This window comes from Blennius ocellaris (genome assembly GCF_963422515.1).
Source record: "Blennius ocellaris genome assembly, chromosome: 13".
Lineage (NCBI taxonomy): Eukaryota > Metazoa > Chordata > Actinopteri > Blenniiformes > Blenniidae > Blennius > Blennius ocellaris.
Window position 1 is genome coordinate 22940898 of NC_137662.1, and position 17729 is coordinate 22958626.

Below are 17729 nucleotides of genomic sequence, written 5' to 3' on the forward strand. Positions count from 1 at the left end.
AATTTGGATCTAGTGAAGGAAAAATTCAACGAATTTGGAAAAAGTTGCATGTGGTTTCTTGAGGAATTCTCCAGAGACACAAGAAAAATACAATAGGACAGCTTTTCTACAGGTATGAACAAGAAGGAAGCTTTGTTTCATGGTTCTTCTTTAAACAGCGGTTATTGGGATTTATTGGTGCAGGCAGTGTCGTCGATTGATCTCCGATGCAGGATTTTAATCATTTTTCCTTTTCTTTTAACAATTCAGCATTAATTGCGGTGAAACATGTGAAATATTACAAAGGTTTATGTTTCCATGTAACTAAGTATTGAAAAAGGGGAGGATTTTAAGCATAAATGAACCTTAATTCGCAACAATTCTGTGATTAACTTCAAAGATTTATGGAAAACATAAGAACATTACATTTTAGGCAAGAGAAAATGCACTGTTATATATAAAAACAAATCTCAGTCAGTCATTACGCACATTAACATCATCTACTTTGTATTGATCACAATTTGTGAAATAAGCATTGCTTAACGTCACACAGACTTAATATCTATTTTATTTAAAAGTTTTTTTTTAATTAAAATCTCCAGTAAGAATTGTAATAAGAGAACTTGAAAATAGATGTATTAATCCTGCTGAAGGTTCAATGAAAAACATCAACACTTTTCATGGATTTGATCTTTTGTTTTTTGTAAAAATCTGAAAAAAAGGTGAAGAGTTTGAAAAAACCTGAGGCAGTTTTCATGTTTACTTCCCAACTTAACATACATATTTATGTTTTTGCCTTCTAAACTCACGTCTTGACCCAGTTAGTGATAAATGTGATACCATATGAAGAATCGTGAGTAATCATGTTGATAACAGACAAATAACTTATCATATTAAATGACTAAATGAGAGAATATAACACCTTAAAGAAACACAGTAACACATATGTCCTATGTAGACATGTTTAATCTACTTTATTGCCTTGTCAAGTATTTTCACACAAGATTTACTTAAATTAAATTGTATAGACAACAAAGGTTGAATTTGCACATTTAAATACATTCCATATCCCAGCCATAACGGATCAAATGTGATTAAAAAAAAATGACCGTTCGAACAAGTGAAATCTGTAATTTGACGGGGTTTGTTTGTTTGTTTGTTTGTTTGCTGTAAAATAGCCCATGCGGCTGTAATCTACACACAGACCTGCAGTGACGCTGAAGACTGATCCACCTGCCCCCGGATGAACCAAACTGAAGTCTCGGCCTAAACAGACACGCTCAGTCTGCAGACTGTCCGCCGACAGTCACGGAAATCTGCACAAAACGTGCAGAATGAGAGAAAGAAGCCACGAGGCGCACACGTCTTTCCGAAGCGGCGCAGTCTGGAGGAATCCGCAAATTCCAGAAATAAACAAGCGCTTCCCGGAAACGGGTGAGGGATTGTCAAAATAAAACTCGGTCCAACCAAATTTGATTTCAAATGTAATTAAAATTTGGTAAAAATACTCCTGGAATATCAGACAAAAATCTTTTATATATTTTGAGATATTGTAAATTATGGAGTAACATTTTATCCTTTTAAATTTGTAAATGATAGTTTAACAGCATAATTAAGTTATTATTTATTTATTTTTTGTCTGTTCATTTATTTGTTTGTTTGTTCGCTCACTCATTCCTTCCTTCCTAAATTCCATCCTTCCTGCATCCCTCCATCTCTCCTTCCTTCCTTCCTTTTAGGTTGGCTGGTTGTTTGGCTGGCTGTTTAACTAGTTGGTTGGTTAGTTGGTAATCACTGAGTCATTACATTTCAGCCGTTTTAGCCGAAGGAATAATGAATTTATTGGTTTTTTTCAGATTGTTTTGGCTTCACGCGGTCCTAATGTTATGGCTCACCGTGATCACATTTCCATGTTTTATGAATTTTCGGAATACAAGAGAGAAGAGTAATTTGAAAGGCAGAACTCTGCCCCCCCCACCCCCACCCCCCCCCCCCCCTCTCACACACACACAGACTATTGTCGCTGCAGTGGGAGCTGACCGTGGTGCTGAAACAGTTTTTACCTTGTTGTTGAAATCCAGACTTCATTCCTGTGAAGGTCCAGCCTTTGTTTTGATCCAGAACTCGCTTCTCTTCTTTCTGTTGTTAAATCTGGATGTGGGAGCTAAAAATAGACATTTAAAGCAAAACGTGTCGCTATATATAGAAGATTGTAACACATGATCTGGACTGATCTGCCCTCTCCATCTGTAGTTTAATCCTACAAGCCCCCCCAATACCCCCCCCCCCCCCCCCCCCCCCCCCCCCCACATCCTCTCAGGACCATACAGCTTATATTGCTGAAACGCTGTGCAGCGACATACTGTAAACGTCACACTGTAGCTCTGTATTGAAATCAGTCAGCTTTACTGAGACTGAGAGAGAGAGGATGAGAGAGAGAGAGAGAGAGAGAGAGAGAGAGAGAGAGAGAATGAAAAGCAATTCTGTAAAATGACAAAGAAGCAGTAGAGCAGAAATACTGTTTTAACTATTTATTTTCACTCACTGTCATTTAAATTCTGCTTCAATATGATGAAAATTTGAGCAAATAAAGGTAAATTAAGGCACCGTTTACAGTGCAATGATTTCAAGTGAGAATGGAAAACCCGCGTTGTGTTTTGGGGGTCCGTTTACACTACAACGGTGCTCAGAGCCACTGAAAGTTTTTGAACGTTTTTTGTGGTTTCTTTGTAAACGGGCATCGTTTTGAAAATCTCGAAATGCGAAACTGCTCTATAGCAAAAAAAAAACGCAAAAAATGTGCTTTGACTTGAAACATTCTCAAGTTAATGAGACTCATATCTTTGTTAGATTATTGAAAGGAGTGACTATTGACGGTGTGCGCAATATTGACCCTACTGAGCTACCGTAGTTCTGACATGCACACTGTGTCTTCCTAGCGCCGACACCTGCTAAAATAAAACTACAAGTTCTGCAATTACAGTTGTCGTCATGATACATTATTTGCAATATTTTGAGGTATTTCTGAAGCTAATTGTCACACAACTGAAGCTAATTTGAGTTCGAGACTCTTGAAATAAAGGGTAAAAAAAAAAATGTAATAAAAGGAAGTCAACTTCTTCATTTTGCTCTCGCTTGCACATCTTCCGTGTTTTCCCTGCTCCGGGTCCGGACGGAGCTCCGCACGGTGCCTTTAAGGGACCCTTTGATTTGATTTCCTGCGCGTGCTTGGAGGCTCTCGTGAGTGCGCACAGTGAGTGGAGCCCCCCATTCTGAAATGCGCGCTCCCGCCGCATGAGCAGTGAGCGCGCTGGAGGGGCTGCGGTCCCATTGACGGTTCCGTCTCCCTGACAGCAGCATCAGCACCCGCGGCGGAGAACCACGAGCGGCCGCCTCGCCCCGCAGCCACACACCGGGCCCGAGCGGACCGAGCAGAGCGGAGCACCCCCTCGGCCGCCTGCGCAGGGACGCCCCTCCGCCGGAAGGAAGGAAGGAGCCGAGATCCCCCTTCCCGTGTACCATCGTCCCGACCGACCACCGGAGACATGGGCTCCCCGTGAAGACGGAGGTGGCGGAGGGGAGAGGCGGGCGGGCGGGCGGTGGGAGGGGGGCGGGGGGAGAAGCCAGCGGAACCGCAACCGGGAGCGAGAGGGGCTGAAGCTGAGGAAACGGCAGCCGGGAACCGAGGCGCCACTGCCGCTACAGCCGCCGCCGCAGCAGCAGCAGCTAGCATCGCCGCCGCCGCCGCCGCCGCCCTGGGTGCCCTCCGCCGCCGCTATGGGAACCCCGCATCAACCGCTCCGGACGCCGCTTTGTCCGCGGGCCATGTCGTGATCCGTGGGCTCCGCCAGCGGGTTTTCTAATCCGTGATCCCGACCGAGGAGCAGGAGGAGGAGGAGGAGGAGGAGGAGGAGGAGGGAGAGGAGAAGGGAGGGAGAGGTGGTGGTGGTGGTGGTGGTGGTGGTGGGGGAGATGTTCGCCTCGGTGGGCCCGCGGGGCGGCCCGCGCCCACCGGCCCCAGCCCCGGCCCCGGCCCCGGCCCCGGCCATCCCGGAGCCGGACCTGAGCCATCTGACCGAGGAGGAGAGGAAGATCATCATGGCTGTGCTAGCTCGGCAGCGGGAGGAGGAGGCGAAGGAGGAGGCCATGTTAAAGTAAGTAAGTGTGTGTGTGTGTGTGTGTGTGTGTGTGTGTGTGTGTGTGTGTGTGTGTTATTTCCATTCTGGAGAACTTCATCCAGCACTCATGGATGAAAGGTGTCAGCATCAGGACCACAACTCTGCTGTATCCAGCACACACACACACACACACACACACACACACACACACACACACACACACACACACACACACACACACACACACATGACTGTATTGGGGGGGGGAGGTCCGTCCCGGCCCGGACCTCCTCAGTGAGTGGCTCAGAAAGGAGGGCAGGAGGTGACAGTGGAGGGGCGTGTCACCGAGCTGAGGGGTAGAAGAGGGTCTCCACCTGAAATCACCCCCCCAACCCCCCCACCACCACCCCCCCATCTGAAGCACTGCTGCTCAGCTCAGGGGTGCGGCTGATCCGTCCCCCCCCCCCCCCCCACCCCCAAGCCTCACCACCATATGTAGGCCACACAGACAGAAGCAGCAGGCCCGAACCGGGACTGACCAGCACCTCCGCTTCCGTCTTCTCGGAGCTGAGATCTGGAGATAGAGCGACCCACCTAAGTGAGGCGCTCCTCCAAGCTCCCCCCCCCCATCCCTCCATCCCCTCCACCCCCCCCTCCCCCCTCCTCTCGTTCTATTTTAAGCCCTCTGCACGGACTGATGGCCCAGCTCTGGAACAAGAGATCGATTCATTGCATCTAAAGAAGGAAATGTCCGATATATGGCTCCGGCTCTTAAGTGGCCGTGCATCATTTTCAGCAATGTTATGAAAAAAGAGCGGCGGATTGGCTCCGCCGCGTCCGAGCCCCCGGATCGGCTTCCTCTCGCCACCGTTGTGAACGCGAGAGCAAAGTGTGTGTGTGTGTATTTACCATCGGGTCTGCGCCGGCTGACTAATACATGCATGCTGAGGGAGAAGGTTAGTGTGGGTTGTAATGCAGGAGAGGCAGGGATCGCTTTCATGGCTGTGTGTACACACACACACACACACACACACACACACACACACACACACACACACACACACACACACACACACACACACACACACACTTTGCTCCCATCCTTTTCAGAAACACCAGAAATGTTAGTTTTTTTTCCGAGTGGCACACACAGCCCAATTTGATCTGAAGGAATTTTACCACTTTCAACAAGTCTCTTGGTATAAAAAAAACACACACACACATATCCTCAATGGCACAGTCGATGCATCAATCCCATCATGCTTTGCGCTCCGACGTGCGTCACTTGCGTCGCGTGTCAAAGCGCTAACGACCCTCGGCTTCTTGCGTTTCTCTGGAAGTCCAACGGGCCGTTTTACGTGGACTCTGGCCAGATTGTAAACAGGTTTACGTCGCCTTATCGCAATCTCAACCAGACTGGGTCGATCTAATCGGATCAACGTGTTTTCATGATGCGATTTTTATGGGACTGGAGTTCAGTGGGATCAGCGGGCGTCTTTCCTCAAGTTTAACGTTCCTCAAGTTTAAGTCAGAAGCTCCTCGAGACACATGATTTCTGCTGCCTGCAAGCTTTCAGCATAAAGGTCTTTTTTTGTTTGTTTTTTTTAACACCCTCACAGTTTGCTAAAGCTAACTAGCTCACGAGCGATAACAGAGCCAGCTTAAGGATGTAAACCCGTCAAAAAACTGATTTAAACTTCACAGTTTCCTGAATCACCTGGGCTACCAGTTGTACGGCACAACATAGTCCAATTCTACCCACAGCAGTTTCCAAAATAAACACCATTTGCACATCTCGTAGTAGGAAAGAGACTGTTGTGTGTTTCCTGGTTGGATTGAAAACCATCTTTTACTCCCAGGAAGTTAAGCGACTGAATCTTTTCACCTTAAAAAGGTGCAGCCTTTCAATTTTGGATGACCAAGTTGGGGGTCTAAGCATCGTCCGGCCTACGGGATTCATGCAGCTAAAAATGACCCCACACACCTTCGAATCATTGGACAGTTGCTACTAATACAGAATGAAGAGTTTTCCACCAGGATGTACGTATTTAGTGAGTTCAGATATAAAGGCGTGTGTGGAACAAACAAGCTTTCTGTCAGATTTTATTTAACTTGAGCAGCATTAAAGTCAACTTGTGGCTCAGCCCTCTACGATAGTGCGAGTTTCCAATGACCAATGACGAGTTTCCTGGAGAAATAATACTTTCCTGTCCTGTTTCTTTTGCTTTTGCAGTAAAAAACAAAACAAAAGACACCATTGACAAATAATAATGTCATATCGGTCGACTGTCGGGACAGAAGCTTTCATGTCTTCTACAGAGACGCCTTTCCATCGGGCCAAATGCTGCTGTGGGGTTCTTGGGTTGGTAGTTTTATGACCAAAGGCTCACAAGAGGCTTCTAAAATGCAAAAAGGAAGTTAAAAACGGCAGTAGAAATGGGTTTGTTTGGATATTTGTCGTCCACACTGGCTTCAATCTTGATTCCGAACATGGTTCAGAACAGAGGCGTCCAACATGCGGCCTGCCGGCGGTCCATCCAAGGAGCAGAGAAGACAAACCATGGCTTTTTTTTTAAATAAAATCCAGAAGGAAATGCCAATAAATGAAGACGTTGAATGGATGTAACCTCAGTAAAACCTGGACCTGAACAGCTGATATTTCTTTAAGCAAAATACTACAGTGAAGCTTCCTTCAGGCGAGAAATATTAGCTTAGCATGAGCCAGTTTGCGGAAAAGTGCAGAAATGTCGACAAGAGAAGACGGACACTATATTAGGACTGTTCTTGTACTTCTTTGCACAAAAAACAAAGGTCAACATTTAGAGGTTTTTTTGTAACTTAAAAGGTTTTTTTTTTTTCTGTCATTATACTTTTATGATTTGGGAGAGATCCAGTAGATCTGTGTGTGACCTCTGGACTGGAAAACGTTCAACACTCTGGGCTTTGGGCAACTCTAATTCATTTGGACTGAACGTGTAAGAATATGTAAGAATGTTAATTCAATGAGAAGAGCCTAATCCAAAGGTTTATGGACTAAAAGTGCATATATGTTGAATTGAAATAGCAGAAGTGATACGATGGATAATCCCAGTGAATATTCACTGCCTGAAGCTGAAATCAGAGTTCCTACCAATGATCTGGACTTTCTGAGTTCACGCAATGGAACCGTAGTGATTCTTGACGATGACGATGGTTAATCTTCAGAAGTTCCTCGTAGAAATGTGTTGTTGACGACTCGGACGCGTTTAGCACGTCAGCACTTGTTCAGTAGAAGTGGAGGGTTTTCATTGGTAATGTCTTCACGCCGATATCGCCGTCCATCATGAGGGACGTGTCGATGTGGTTCGCTCACACTTCAACCCGGAGTTGTTATGCTGACATGCTATCGGTTCAGTTTTGTGCAGAAATGAAGAGGCTAAGTCAGCGGTCCGCAGCCTTCATGACCAAATGAGCCTTTTAATATATATATATATATATATATATGTTGTTTTTTTTTATCCCTCCCAGAATTCATCGGGAGGCCACAAAACATATTTAGATTTATTTAAAAAATACGTTTTTAACAGTTTTTGTTTTCAACCATTTTTTTGTTTGTACTCTTTTTCGCCATTCTTAATACTTTCCCTCCTTTTGGCCTATTTTAGAAATGTTTCAATGTTACATATTTGAAATGATTTACTATTTTTAGCCATTCTTTTTTGCAATTTCATCATTTCAGTTTTTTCTTTTTAATATCTTCTCGTAATTGTAGCCATTTATGGTGTTTTTCTTTTATACATCTTCCAGTAGGCTTGAGCTATTTTACCATTTCAGCCATTTTTAATTTCTTATGTGTTCACCGATGTTATTTCTTTAATTTCTTATTGAAAAAGAGTTTGGTGTGTGAATAAAAGAAAGCTAAACGTTGGTGCCGCTGCTGAACGCCAAGCGAGGCGAACGCTAAAGCGAAGCTAACGGTCCCGTTCTGTGTGTCTCAGGGAGGAGAAGCCGATCCAGGCCAGAACCGTGAACCTGGTGGGCCAGAAAAAACCTCCGCAGCAGAACGATGTCCGGTGAGTAGTCCGTTGATGATTCGCCGTCTCCCGAACGCCGCCGGAGAGGCTCATAGCAGCGTCCAATCGGGTTTCACATCTGAGACGACGACTCTGCAATTTTGACAGCTATGATGTGCCCCGTGTGAGTCCAGATGTTGATGTGTACTTTGTGGGATGATGAAAGGATGTGTACTTTGTGGGGATGATGAAAGGTGGTCTCGTACCTTTAGTTCCTTTCAGCAGAATTATGTTACGCGAATTAGCTGGACCGCTGACGACAAATCAAACGGTTGTGCAAATTTGAAGGAAGAGCCTTTCCAGAAGTGTTGTGTTACCGTCGTTTTTTTTTTTTTTTTTAATCAGTGTTGTTAATTAGCTACAAGAGCTAACGGGAATTTCTTGCTGTGCACTTTTGCAACAAACACCAGGATCATGTGAAGCGTCTGATTCTGATTCAGTTTCTTAGCATGTTTGTAAAGCATCCCTTGATTGAGAGAGGGAATCTGTTGTGACCATACGTTGTGACCTTACATTGTGACCATACACGAACCTCTTGTAATATGTTTCTCTGCGAGACTGTAAGGAGAAGCAGGCATTTTAAAGTAGAAAGTTGTTTTGGCGTCTTTGTTTGCATCAAACTTCGATCACAAGCTACTTTAGCACGCCTGCATAGTGTATTTATTATAAATATGTACATTCTCAATTAGCATGTCAGCATATCGTATTTGTTATGAATATGTAGATTCTATAGGACAACTGGGCAAAATAGCATCTAGCATTTAACTTCCTTCCCGTGAGGATGTTTACACCAGGTGTCCCCTGACAGCAGGTTGCCATGGCGATGGCCCAGCGGCACCGTGGTAACCAGGGCGAGCCCTGGGATTGGCTGCTGTCCTGCTCTCCCATGAGTCTGTGCTGCAGAGACGCTCTGTAGGAAGATTTAGATCAGCTCATGGCAGGAAGCTAAACGAGGTAAATGTGATCAAATCTCACAAAAGTTGCTAAATTCGGGGAAAGAGCGCAAAGTAAAAAGTTAAAACTAAAATGGTTAAAAAGCAAAAAGCAAAATGAAAGTGCTAAAAACGCTTTAACAAAGATGAAAGAAAATGATTTCTGGTAAATTATGGAGTTATGAAAATTATGGAATAAAACAAGATAAATGTTTCTGTAAATAGTCCTACTCGTGTGTGTGTGTGTGTGTGTGTGTGTGAGATACCAGGCCATATGGAGCTCTGTCTGGGGAGCACACTCCCACTCCCCTCTCTCCATCTGCTCCTCCTCTCTCCTCCTCAGTTTGGAGGGAGCATTCCACTTCCTGTTTCACGTCCAGTTCCACTTCCTGTTTCACTCACGGTTCCTCTTCCTGCACCACTTTGTGTCACTTCCTGTTCCTCCTCCTGTTCTTCATCTTCTTCCTCTTCCACTTCCCATCTCTCTTTCTCTTCCTCTTCCTCCTGTTCTTCCCGTCCTCCGTCCCCCGTTGTGTTCCTCTATGAATAAGAAGTACTAGAATTGTTTTAGTATCGGTGAGGGTCCAAGTGATTGTAATAAAGTATCATTAAAAGTACTGATAATTTCTGCAGTAAAGTATCGTTGGAAGTAGCAGGAATCCTCCTCCCGTCTCGCTCTGGTCCTTATAAACTTTACAAACCCGTATTTGTTGATAAGATAATGTCTTAAACTTTGTAAAAACATTTATTCGTACAGACTCTTTTGAAAGCTTCAGCTTCCGATTGTTTTGGAACGGCCGAGATTTTTCTAAAGTTTCTTCGGACTGTAATTTTTGATCGTCTCGAAAACCAAAATGGCCGAAACAGGATGCTGTTGCCAGTAGAATGTTTCCTCCGAAGCTTGGATATTCAGGTTGTTGTGGTCATTTTCAGTTATGTCTCTGTCTGGATGAAAGAGTTATTTCAGTCCTTTGAGTGACGCTAACTGATGCTGGCCGACGAAAATTCATCCTCTGCTTCTCCGTTGTTTTAAGATTATCTTGGCTTTTTGTGGTCGCTAACTAATATTTGAAATATCTGTCTGGTGGATTTTTTGTGCTGTCGCTTTATTTTTATTTTTAACATTATGTGATGATTTCTTCGAATGTAGAAAGGTTTCACTTTTGCAGATGGCATAGTTTTTTTTAGTTTGTTGTCCTCTTCTGTAAAATTGAATATCCCCCAATCATTTCTTTTTTTTATTAAATTTTTTGCACCATCTGCCACTGTTTGAAATTTAGCAGCTAGCTTCAATCCCAGATCCACAGCTAAAACGAGCTAACAATAGCCTCCTCAGTTTGCCCAGTGCTCCCAGAAGGTGTGCAGATTTTACAAAGATGAAGAAAAAAAAAAAAGAAGTATTTTCTGGCTCCTGTTGCCGAAGCATGGCGGCGGCAGATAGAAAACCCAGCCGGTGGAAACGCCGGTACAAGGAAAAGAACCGATTCTCTCATTAGGTAGTAGGTTCACTCGTTCGTTTTGGGTGCCGTTCTGAAGGATTAGTGAGTGGTGGAACGAGAGAGAGAGAGAGAGAGAAGGAGTGAAAAGCTGAGAGAAAGAGCGAGGATGGAAAGTCGAGTGGGCGGAGAGACGTTCGGGGAAGAATATCGAGAGAAAGAGCGAAGGACCAGGGAGGTGAGAAGAGTGAAAAGTACAGAAGAGAGACAGTTTGTTGAGGCGAGAAGGCGTCACGTGTTCTATTAAATCACAGCTGTCAGTTTTACACTGACTCATCACTCTGCTGCAGCGGAGGGCTTTCCCAAAAAACAAAAAACGAAAAAAAAACGACAATACCCTTTTCCCTCTTAGTTACACCCAAAAGCCTCTGATTCTGGCGCTTCTTCTGCAATCTCATCTGGGGAGGGTTGTAAATACTGGAGGGGGACCGAGAGCGGAGGGATGGCGGGATGGAGGGATGGAGGGATGGGGGAGGTGAGAGTACAGCCAAGGCAGCTCAGCATGGCGAGCGCTCTGACGGAAGAGAAAGGAGGGGAAGCGGCGGAGGAGGAGGAGGACCGGCCGAGCTTGGCACTGAAGGGAGGACGAGAAGAACAAGAGATTCTCCATGTCCCCGCAGCCATATGGCGAGCCGCCGGGCCACAAAGCGCCACGTACGTGGCGCCGGTAGGGAGGTGAGCAAAGGAGATTTAAATAGAACCCGCTTCCGCCAATCGGGGGGGGGGGGTGGGGGAAAAAAACCGACATACCAAAAACAACCCCAGACTAATGCAAACTCCCAATACGACTCTGGAGGGTCAACGTTTCGTGACGAGATCCCACTCGGCAGATTAAAACTCTTTAAAAGGTCTTCCGTTGTTTTGTCGGGTCACTCAGACGACGACGTAGCACATGGTGGTTATTTTCAGGGATGGGAAGTGACGAGATTTTTACGGTTCCGCTTCCATTTTCGATTCTGCTTAACGATTCAGTTCATTATCGATTCCTGAAGTATAACGGCAGCGGGGGTGCTAATGCCGCTACTGGCTTGAGATTCACACCAGAGAGCGGATCGCAAATGTGACATTCATTAAAAGTTGTGCGTCCAAATGTTGCAGCATATCGGTAGTATTTCCTCCCTGTGGTGAAATATCTACTTTGCAAGTATTTGAAGTTGCCCCGTTGTCGTCCTTTCTCATGAAATGTGACCAAACGTTTGAGCGTCTGTGCCGCTTGTTGGCTACGCTGGTGAATGACGTCACCACACGCGTTGCGCCGCTTGGGTAAGTTACCCAAACGTGTGTGGTTACTCGTGAGACACCAGCAACTTTTTTGGGGGTTTTAATCGCCAGTGACGGTTAGACCAGTAGAGTTAGCTTCATGCTACATGCTAAAGAGTTTCAGGGCTCACGCGCCAGCGATACTGTTTGCTAAAAACACAATGAATTCAGCTTTGAGGCATTTATTAGGTACTCTCGTCGTTACTTCGTATCGGCAAGTAGCTAAAGGTTAGCACTTGTTAGCATGTGTACTCGTCCCCGCATCCCTGATTGTCCATGTTTACTCAGACGGAGAGCAAAGTGTTGAGAATCCTCTGGAACATCTCAATGACTCGCAGGATGTTTTTGACGACATTTCCAAAGTCAAAACAAAGAAAGTTGACCATTTTCACTTGAAGTTTCTGTGAAATGGCAGATATATATATATAGATAGATAGATAGATAGATAGATAGATAGATAGATAGATAGCCTCGTACATGCTGGAGAAGCAGACCATCCTCTGCTCCTTTCAGGTCTTTGGTATACGTCCATGTTGCGCAACAGTGTTTTTCTATTATGGACACATTTGACTTTCGGCGTTGCGCCGTCCTCTCGCTAATCGGCGGATTCAGACGTCGGCACGCAGACCTAATGTTCAGAAAAGTTTACCAACAGTGACGTGAAAAGCGTTCGAACGTCTTCTTCTAGCGTGCGTTTCATTTGCCATGACGAAGCCTCAGCGAGATATTTCATAATCGGTATTATTGCAGATTTCTATCAGCCTGCAAAGGTGATAAAGTCTTTTATGCAAATAATAAGGTGTTAAAGTGAGTGTAGGAGGATCTCCTTTGCATGCAACAATTACTTCATCCACACACACACACACACACACACACACACACACACACACACACACACACACACACACACACACACACACACACACACACACACACACACACACACACACAAACTCCTGCCATCCGGAAACCGGTTTCTAATTCTAGCATGCATTATACCTTCCATTCAATTTCACAAATAGCACGAGAGGGAGGAAACTTCTTTAATACTCGTCTATTACAGGACAGGGAACGACTTCCAATCAATCTTGTAGACGACTCCTGTTCAGCAGGCTTGTGTTGGAGTGGGGGGAAGGTTGCAGGGAGGAAACCACAAGTTAGAGACGTGGAGTTCTTCACAAGTGACTCGTGTAAAAAGGAGGCTAAAGTTACTGGAAAAAAACAAAAAACAAATAAGAAAAAAGTGTTGGGGAGCAAATTAGATGGGGGTAAAGTTGGGAGCGCTTCATTTCCAAATGGCCGGGAGGTGTCCCCCCCCCCCCCCCCCCGACACTGACTCATTGTTATTTGATTCATGTCTGCCTGCTTTTTTGAATATCGATTTCGGAACCGGAGGAGTGACTCATAGTCGGCCACGGCGGGCCTGAGTCACACCAGGAAAGGACTTGGCACTGGCGCCGGGTCCCCCCAGCCCTGTTCCCCCCCAGCCCTGTTCCCCCAGCCCTGTACCCACCTAGCCCTGTTCCCCCCCAGCCCTGTTCCCCCAGCCCTGTACCCACCTAGCCCTGTACCCCCCAGCCCTGTACCCCCCAGCCCTGTACCCCTAGCCCTGTACCCCCCAGCCCTGTACCCCCCAGCCCTGTACCACCCAGCCCTGTACCCCCCAGCCCTGTACCACCCAGCCCTGTACCCACCCAGCCCTGTACCCACCTAGCCCTGTACCCACCTAGCCCTGTACCCCCCAGCCCTGTCCCCACCTAGCCCTGTACCCCCCCAGCCCTGTCCCCACCTAGCCCTGTACCCACCTAGCCCTGTCCCCACCTAGTCCTGTACCCCCCAGCCCTGTGGAAAGCCCAGGACTTGGCTCCGCCGGCAGTACCGGCACTGCAGGACAGCCGGCCTCGGCCACTTCATCCCGCTCTTTATTTTTAGACGCGTCAACTGTCAGGTCTTTAACTTTTGGGAGTCGTTTAAGTGTAACTTTTAAGCTTTGACGGAGGAGCCAGGCGCTGGCACCGACGGGTCCGGAAAAAAACCTTTTCTTGGAAGCACTTGTGAAAATTGAAAGGCAGAAAATAACTGCGACTCGGACCGGAAGAGGAGAGGACGAATCCACGAAATAGTCAGCTTTATTTTTTTTAACAATTATTATACAATACAATACTGTACTATAGAATGAAACCAAAGATCAAAGCCTGTTTTCAGGCCCAAGCATTTGTTTAAGAAATAAAAACATAGACGTTTTCTTACAAATAACTATGATAGTTTTTAGAAATACCGTAAAATAATAATTTTGATAATCAATACGAGGTTGGACACATTGTGAGTCTTCGTCCTGATTCCGCTCTGCTGCAGCAATTTTTTCTAACGTCCAGAAGTTTAGCTTTTTCTGCGATATTGTCGGTGCAGAACGTTTCGTTGACATTGTGGGTTTTGTCATGGAGAAAATTTGCAAACGTAAATTTGGCGAGCTGTGCAGAGACTGTTGGTCCCTTAGCCAATCAGGATGCAGAACACAATGCACTGTAAAAAAAAAATAAAAAAGCATAAAAAAAAACTGCGCACATTGTTGTTTGACGATCCACGTGCTGCCATGTGCCATTATTTCACTGAGAAGTCATGTGTGAAAAAAAAAATGTGTTTAAGATGAATTCTTTCATTCAGAGTTTTGTCTTCAGATTTAAAAGGAGCAGCAAACTGCTCATTGAGCCTCAGTTTAGTTTGACCCCAGATTCAGTGGTAAATCGGATGTTTTTCACGTTCAGACTGCAGCGTTTTGATAAAGAACCTGCGACCAAGAACTATTTAAAAAATGATTCACTGAGAGAGAAGGAGTTTATCACCTCGGGGGCCCAATGTATTTATAGGACCGGTAAAGCTCGCACAACGAGGAGAAGGTTTTGTTTTTCTGTACGTGGAATGAAACTATGGAACAGGCTGAGTGTCCAAACATAAAACAGTTCAAAAAAAGATATAAAGAGATGTTGTTTTAAAATGATATGGATATGAAGGAGTGTGAGGATGCCTACATGCTGTATATTTCTACATTTCTATGCATATTTGGATATGGTCAAACACATTTATTATATATATATATATATATTTATTTATTCTATATTGCTTATCATTAATTATGAAAAAAAGGGTTAGTCTGGAATTTCTTGATACCTTTTCATCAGGTAATGTGTCTTATAATAATAGTTCTAACATGTTTAAATGAATTGAATATTGCATAAAAGGAAGATAACGAAAATCGTCTATCATTTAAAGAGAAGGTTTTTTTTTAAATAAGTTGTACTTCTTCCCACAGGTTTTCAGACGAGCCATCTATTGTTCTATATTGTTTCACTTTCACTGTCTGTGCGGCGGAATATGTCTGGTTGTGGACGGATGTCGGTTTTCAGAACGTCTAAAAAATGAAACAAGCCCAACAAGTCAAACGGAACATTAAACTGCAGATATGGACAAATGCAAAGTCTTTCCTTCTTTTGATCCTTTTGTAACTGCAAGAATTTGCCAGTCTATTCTGAAATATACATATTAAAGGAAATCAGATATTATATTTGCAAAAAAAAAAAACCCACACTCAGTCACCTGTACCTGGATATCGTATGTTTATTCAGGATTAAAGCAATTTGTCATAATCTGGAATTTTTTTTTAGTTTATGTGTCTCAAGTATCACTTCACATAAATTGGACTCATTTTTTTTTATTGTGAAAGGCGTTGCGTCATGTGACCTCCACAGATTGCATTAATGTCGGGGGTCAAATTCTGACCAAGGGCGGTTTTGAATGTTATTTTTGCCAATCTTGTGTTTTTAGATCAGCCTCTGTCAGTTTTCATATTTATACTTAAAAAAAATAAAAATAAAAAAAAAACACATGGCAGCCGGATTAGATCCTCTGGCGGGCCGCTTCTGGCCCCCGGGGCCGCATGTTTGACACCCCTGCAATACACAAATAGACGATCACTCCGTTGCCAACCGGTGGAACTTGCCTCTGCTTTACGTGGTTTTTCTCACCGTCACACAAACTTCCCACTGGATATTGTTGTCCGTAGAGTTTCGAAGTGCTTCAAATGGAGCACCAGTGCCAGTTTTCGTAGTTTAAACGGGTCCCGAATCTTCGAGTTCTGGCACCGGCCTGACGTGCGTCACTCTGCCGACTTTTAAGACAACAATGGAATAAGCGAGCAAACACATCGCCCGCTGGTGGGATCAGCTCGCTGTTTACGTAGCTGGCTTCTTAGGATTTGTTGACGGCGGCAAAAATAGCGCGTCACAAGGAGGGGAATCGGTGCGAATCGTACGCCTGCGTGCGTCACGGGGGTCACGGGGGTCACGGGGGACGGCCGGGACGCTCGGGCGTCGCTCCTCGGAGGCTCTGCTGGCGAGCAGGTGAAAAGGTCAGCGGAGAAATGCAGCACTTTTTTTTTTAACCAACTCCCGTCGACCTGCCATTTCCAGGGAAGTGAAAAAAAGATCCGTGTGATTCATTTCGCACGAGAAGTAAGTGACACTATCAGTACGTCACGTTCATAAATGAGGGATGACGTATCGACGTCAACGTCTTTTCTCAATCTCTGATTCTTCATGTAAAAAAAAAAACAACAACAAAGAACCCAATCCATGTTTTTCATTCGTTTAACTATATTTTATATAAAATATACAGGGCTTGGGCGATATGGCCTAAAAATCTAATGTCCGATTTTCTCACAAAAAAAATAAAAAAATTAGATTTATAATTTTTTTTTTTTTTCTGATTTCATTTCTTCTACTTTTAAAACAAACAAAAAAAAAAGTACAAATGACACAGATGACTGGAAACAAGTTTTGATTTTCATTTCATCAAACTTAACAAAACAAACCCCAAAGTGTCTTCAGGTTAAGACGTGTTGAGAGAATTCCTTGTTAATGTTTTTTGTTTTTTGTTTTTATTAAATGGAGCAGCTAGTTAATGTGAATGTTAATGGTCTCCTTTCAAACTGCAAATTGTATTTATTTATTTATTTATTGATTGTATAAAAACAGCATTGCGGCTGATGTTGATACTTCTTCAATGTGTTTGTTATCAAAAATAGTTAAAACGAAAAAAAAGCTTTGGAAACTGTGTGGTTTTGTGAGTGAGTTTCAGTTTTAATCAAACGTTCTTTAGTTTGATCTCTACTCGAATTTCTTTCTTTTTTCTTAATCGTCTGCAGCAAAAAACTTGAATTAATCTAGAAATGGTTTAAAGATATCACATGTATCTGAAAAGGAAGGTGTCCAGTGTGCTCGGCGTTCACGAGGCCAGTTCACAGTGGATGAGGAGACGAGCCTCCGTCTGCTGACGTTTAAAGACGCGAGTGAACGAGACGCTGAGATGATTACTTGGCAGTTGTCTTGCAATTTAATTAACATATCGACTGTCGCTATGTTAACTTCCCCAGCGGATTGTGTGTGCACTGCAAAAAGGTGATCGTTTGGCAAAGAGTTGCATTTCTTTTGGGAGGCGAGGAAAACGATTTTTTTTGTTTTTTTATTCAGTAAAGACTCAAAAACAAACTCCCCCCTCCTATTTACGGTAACAATGGCGTCTTTAGTCGCCTAAATTAACGATTTAAGATTGATTTATGTGGAAAAGCCAACCTCAAGCTTTGCGGTGCGTCTCTCCAGCAATTTACATTCTCACGGACAAACGTTTGTTTGTTGACGTCTCAGTTACGACACACTTTAATGCCGATGGCCCGCTTTTTTTTTTTTGCCGCTTTGGAATCGTCGGACGCTTTTGTTTAAAAAATATGCACGCGTGCACGCCTCGCCACGAGTAAGGGCTTGTTTTGCCGCCGAGCGGAGGCACTGGGCGTTTTGATGGCGGGCGTGTTTGCATAAGAAAGTGAAGCTTTCATTCTCA

General features: G+C 44.4%; 1 protein-coding gene across 1 annotated transcript in view; it reads left to right on the top strand.

The window, feature by feature from the left end:
* Window positions 1–3951: 3951 nt before the first annotated feature.
* rims1a (regulating synaptic membrane exocytosis 1a) overlaps window positions 3952–17729 on the top strand; it is a gene marked incomplete at both ends in the record, with an annotated part of 67443 nt that continues 53665 nt past the window's right edge. The window contains 2 exons of the mRNA XM_080507484.1: window positions 3952–4133; window positions 8075–8149. Of these exons, the coding sequence (XP_080363610.1) occupies window positions 3952–4133; window positions 8075–8149 (257 nt within the window). The remainder of the gene's footprint in view (window positions 4134–8074; window positions 8150–17729) is intronic.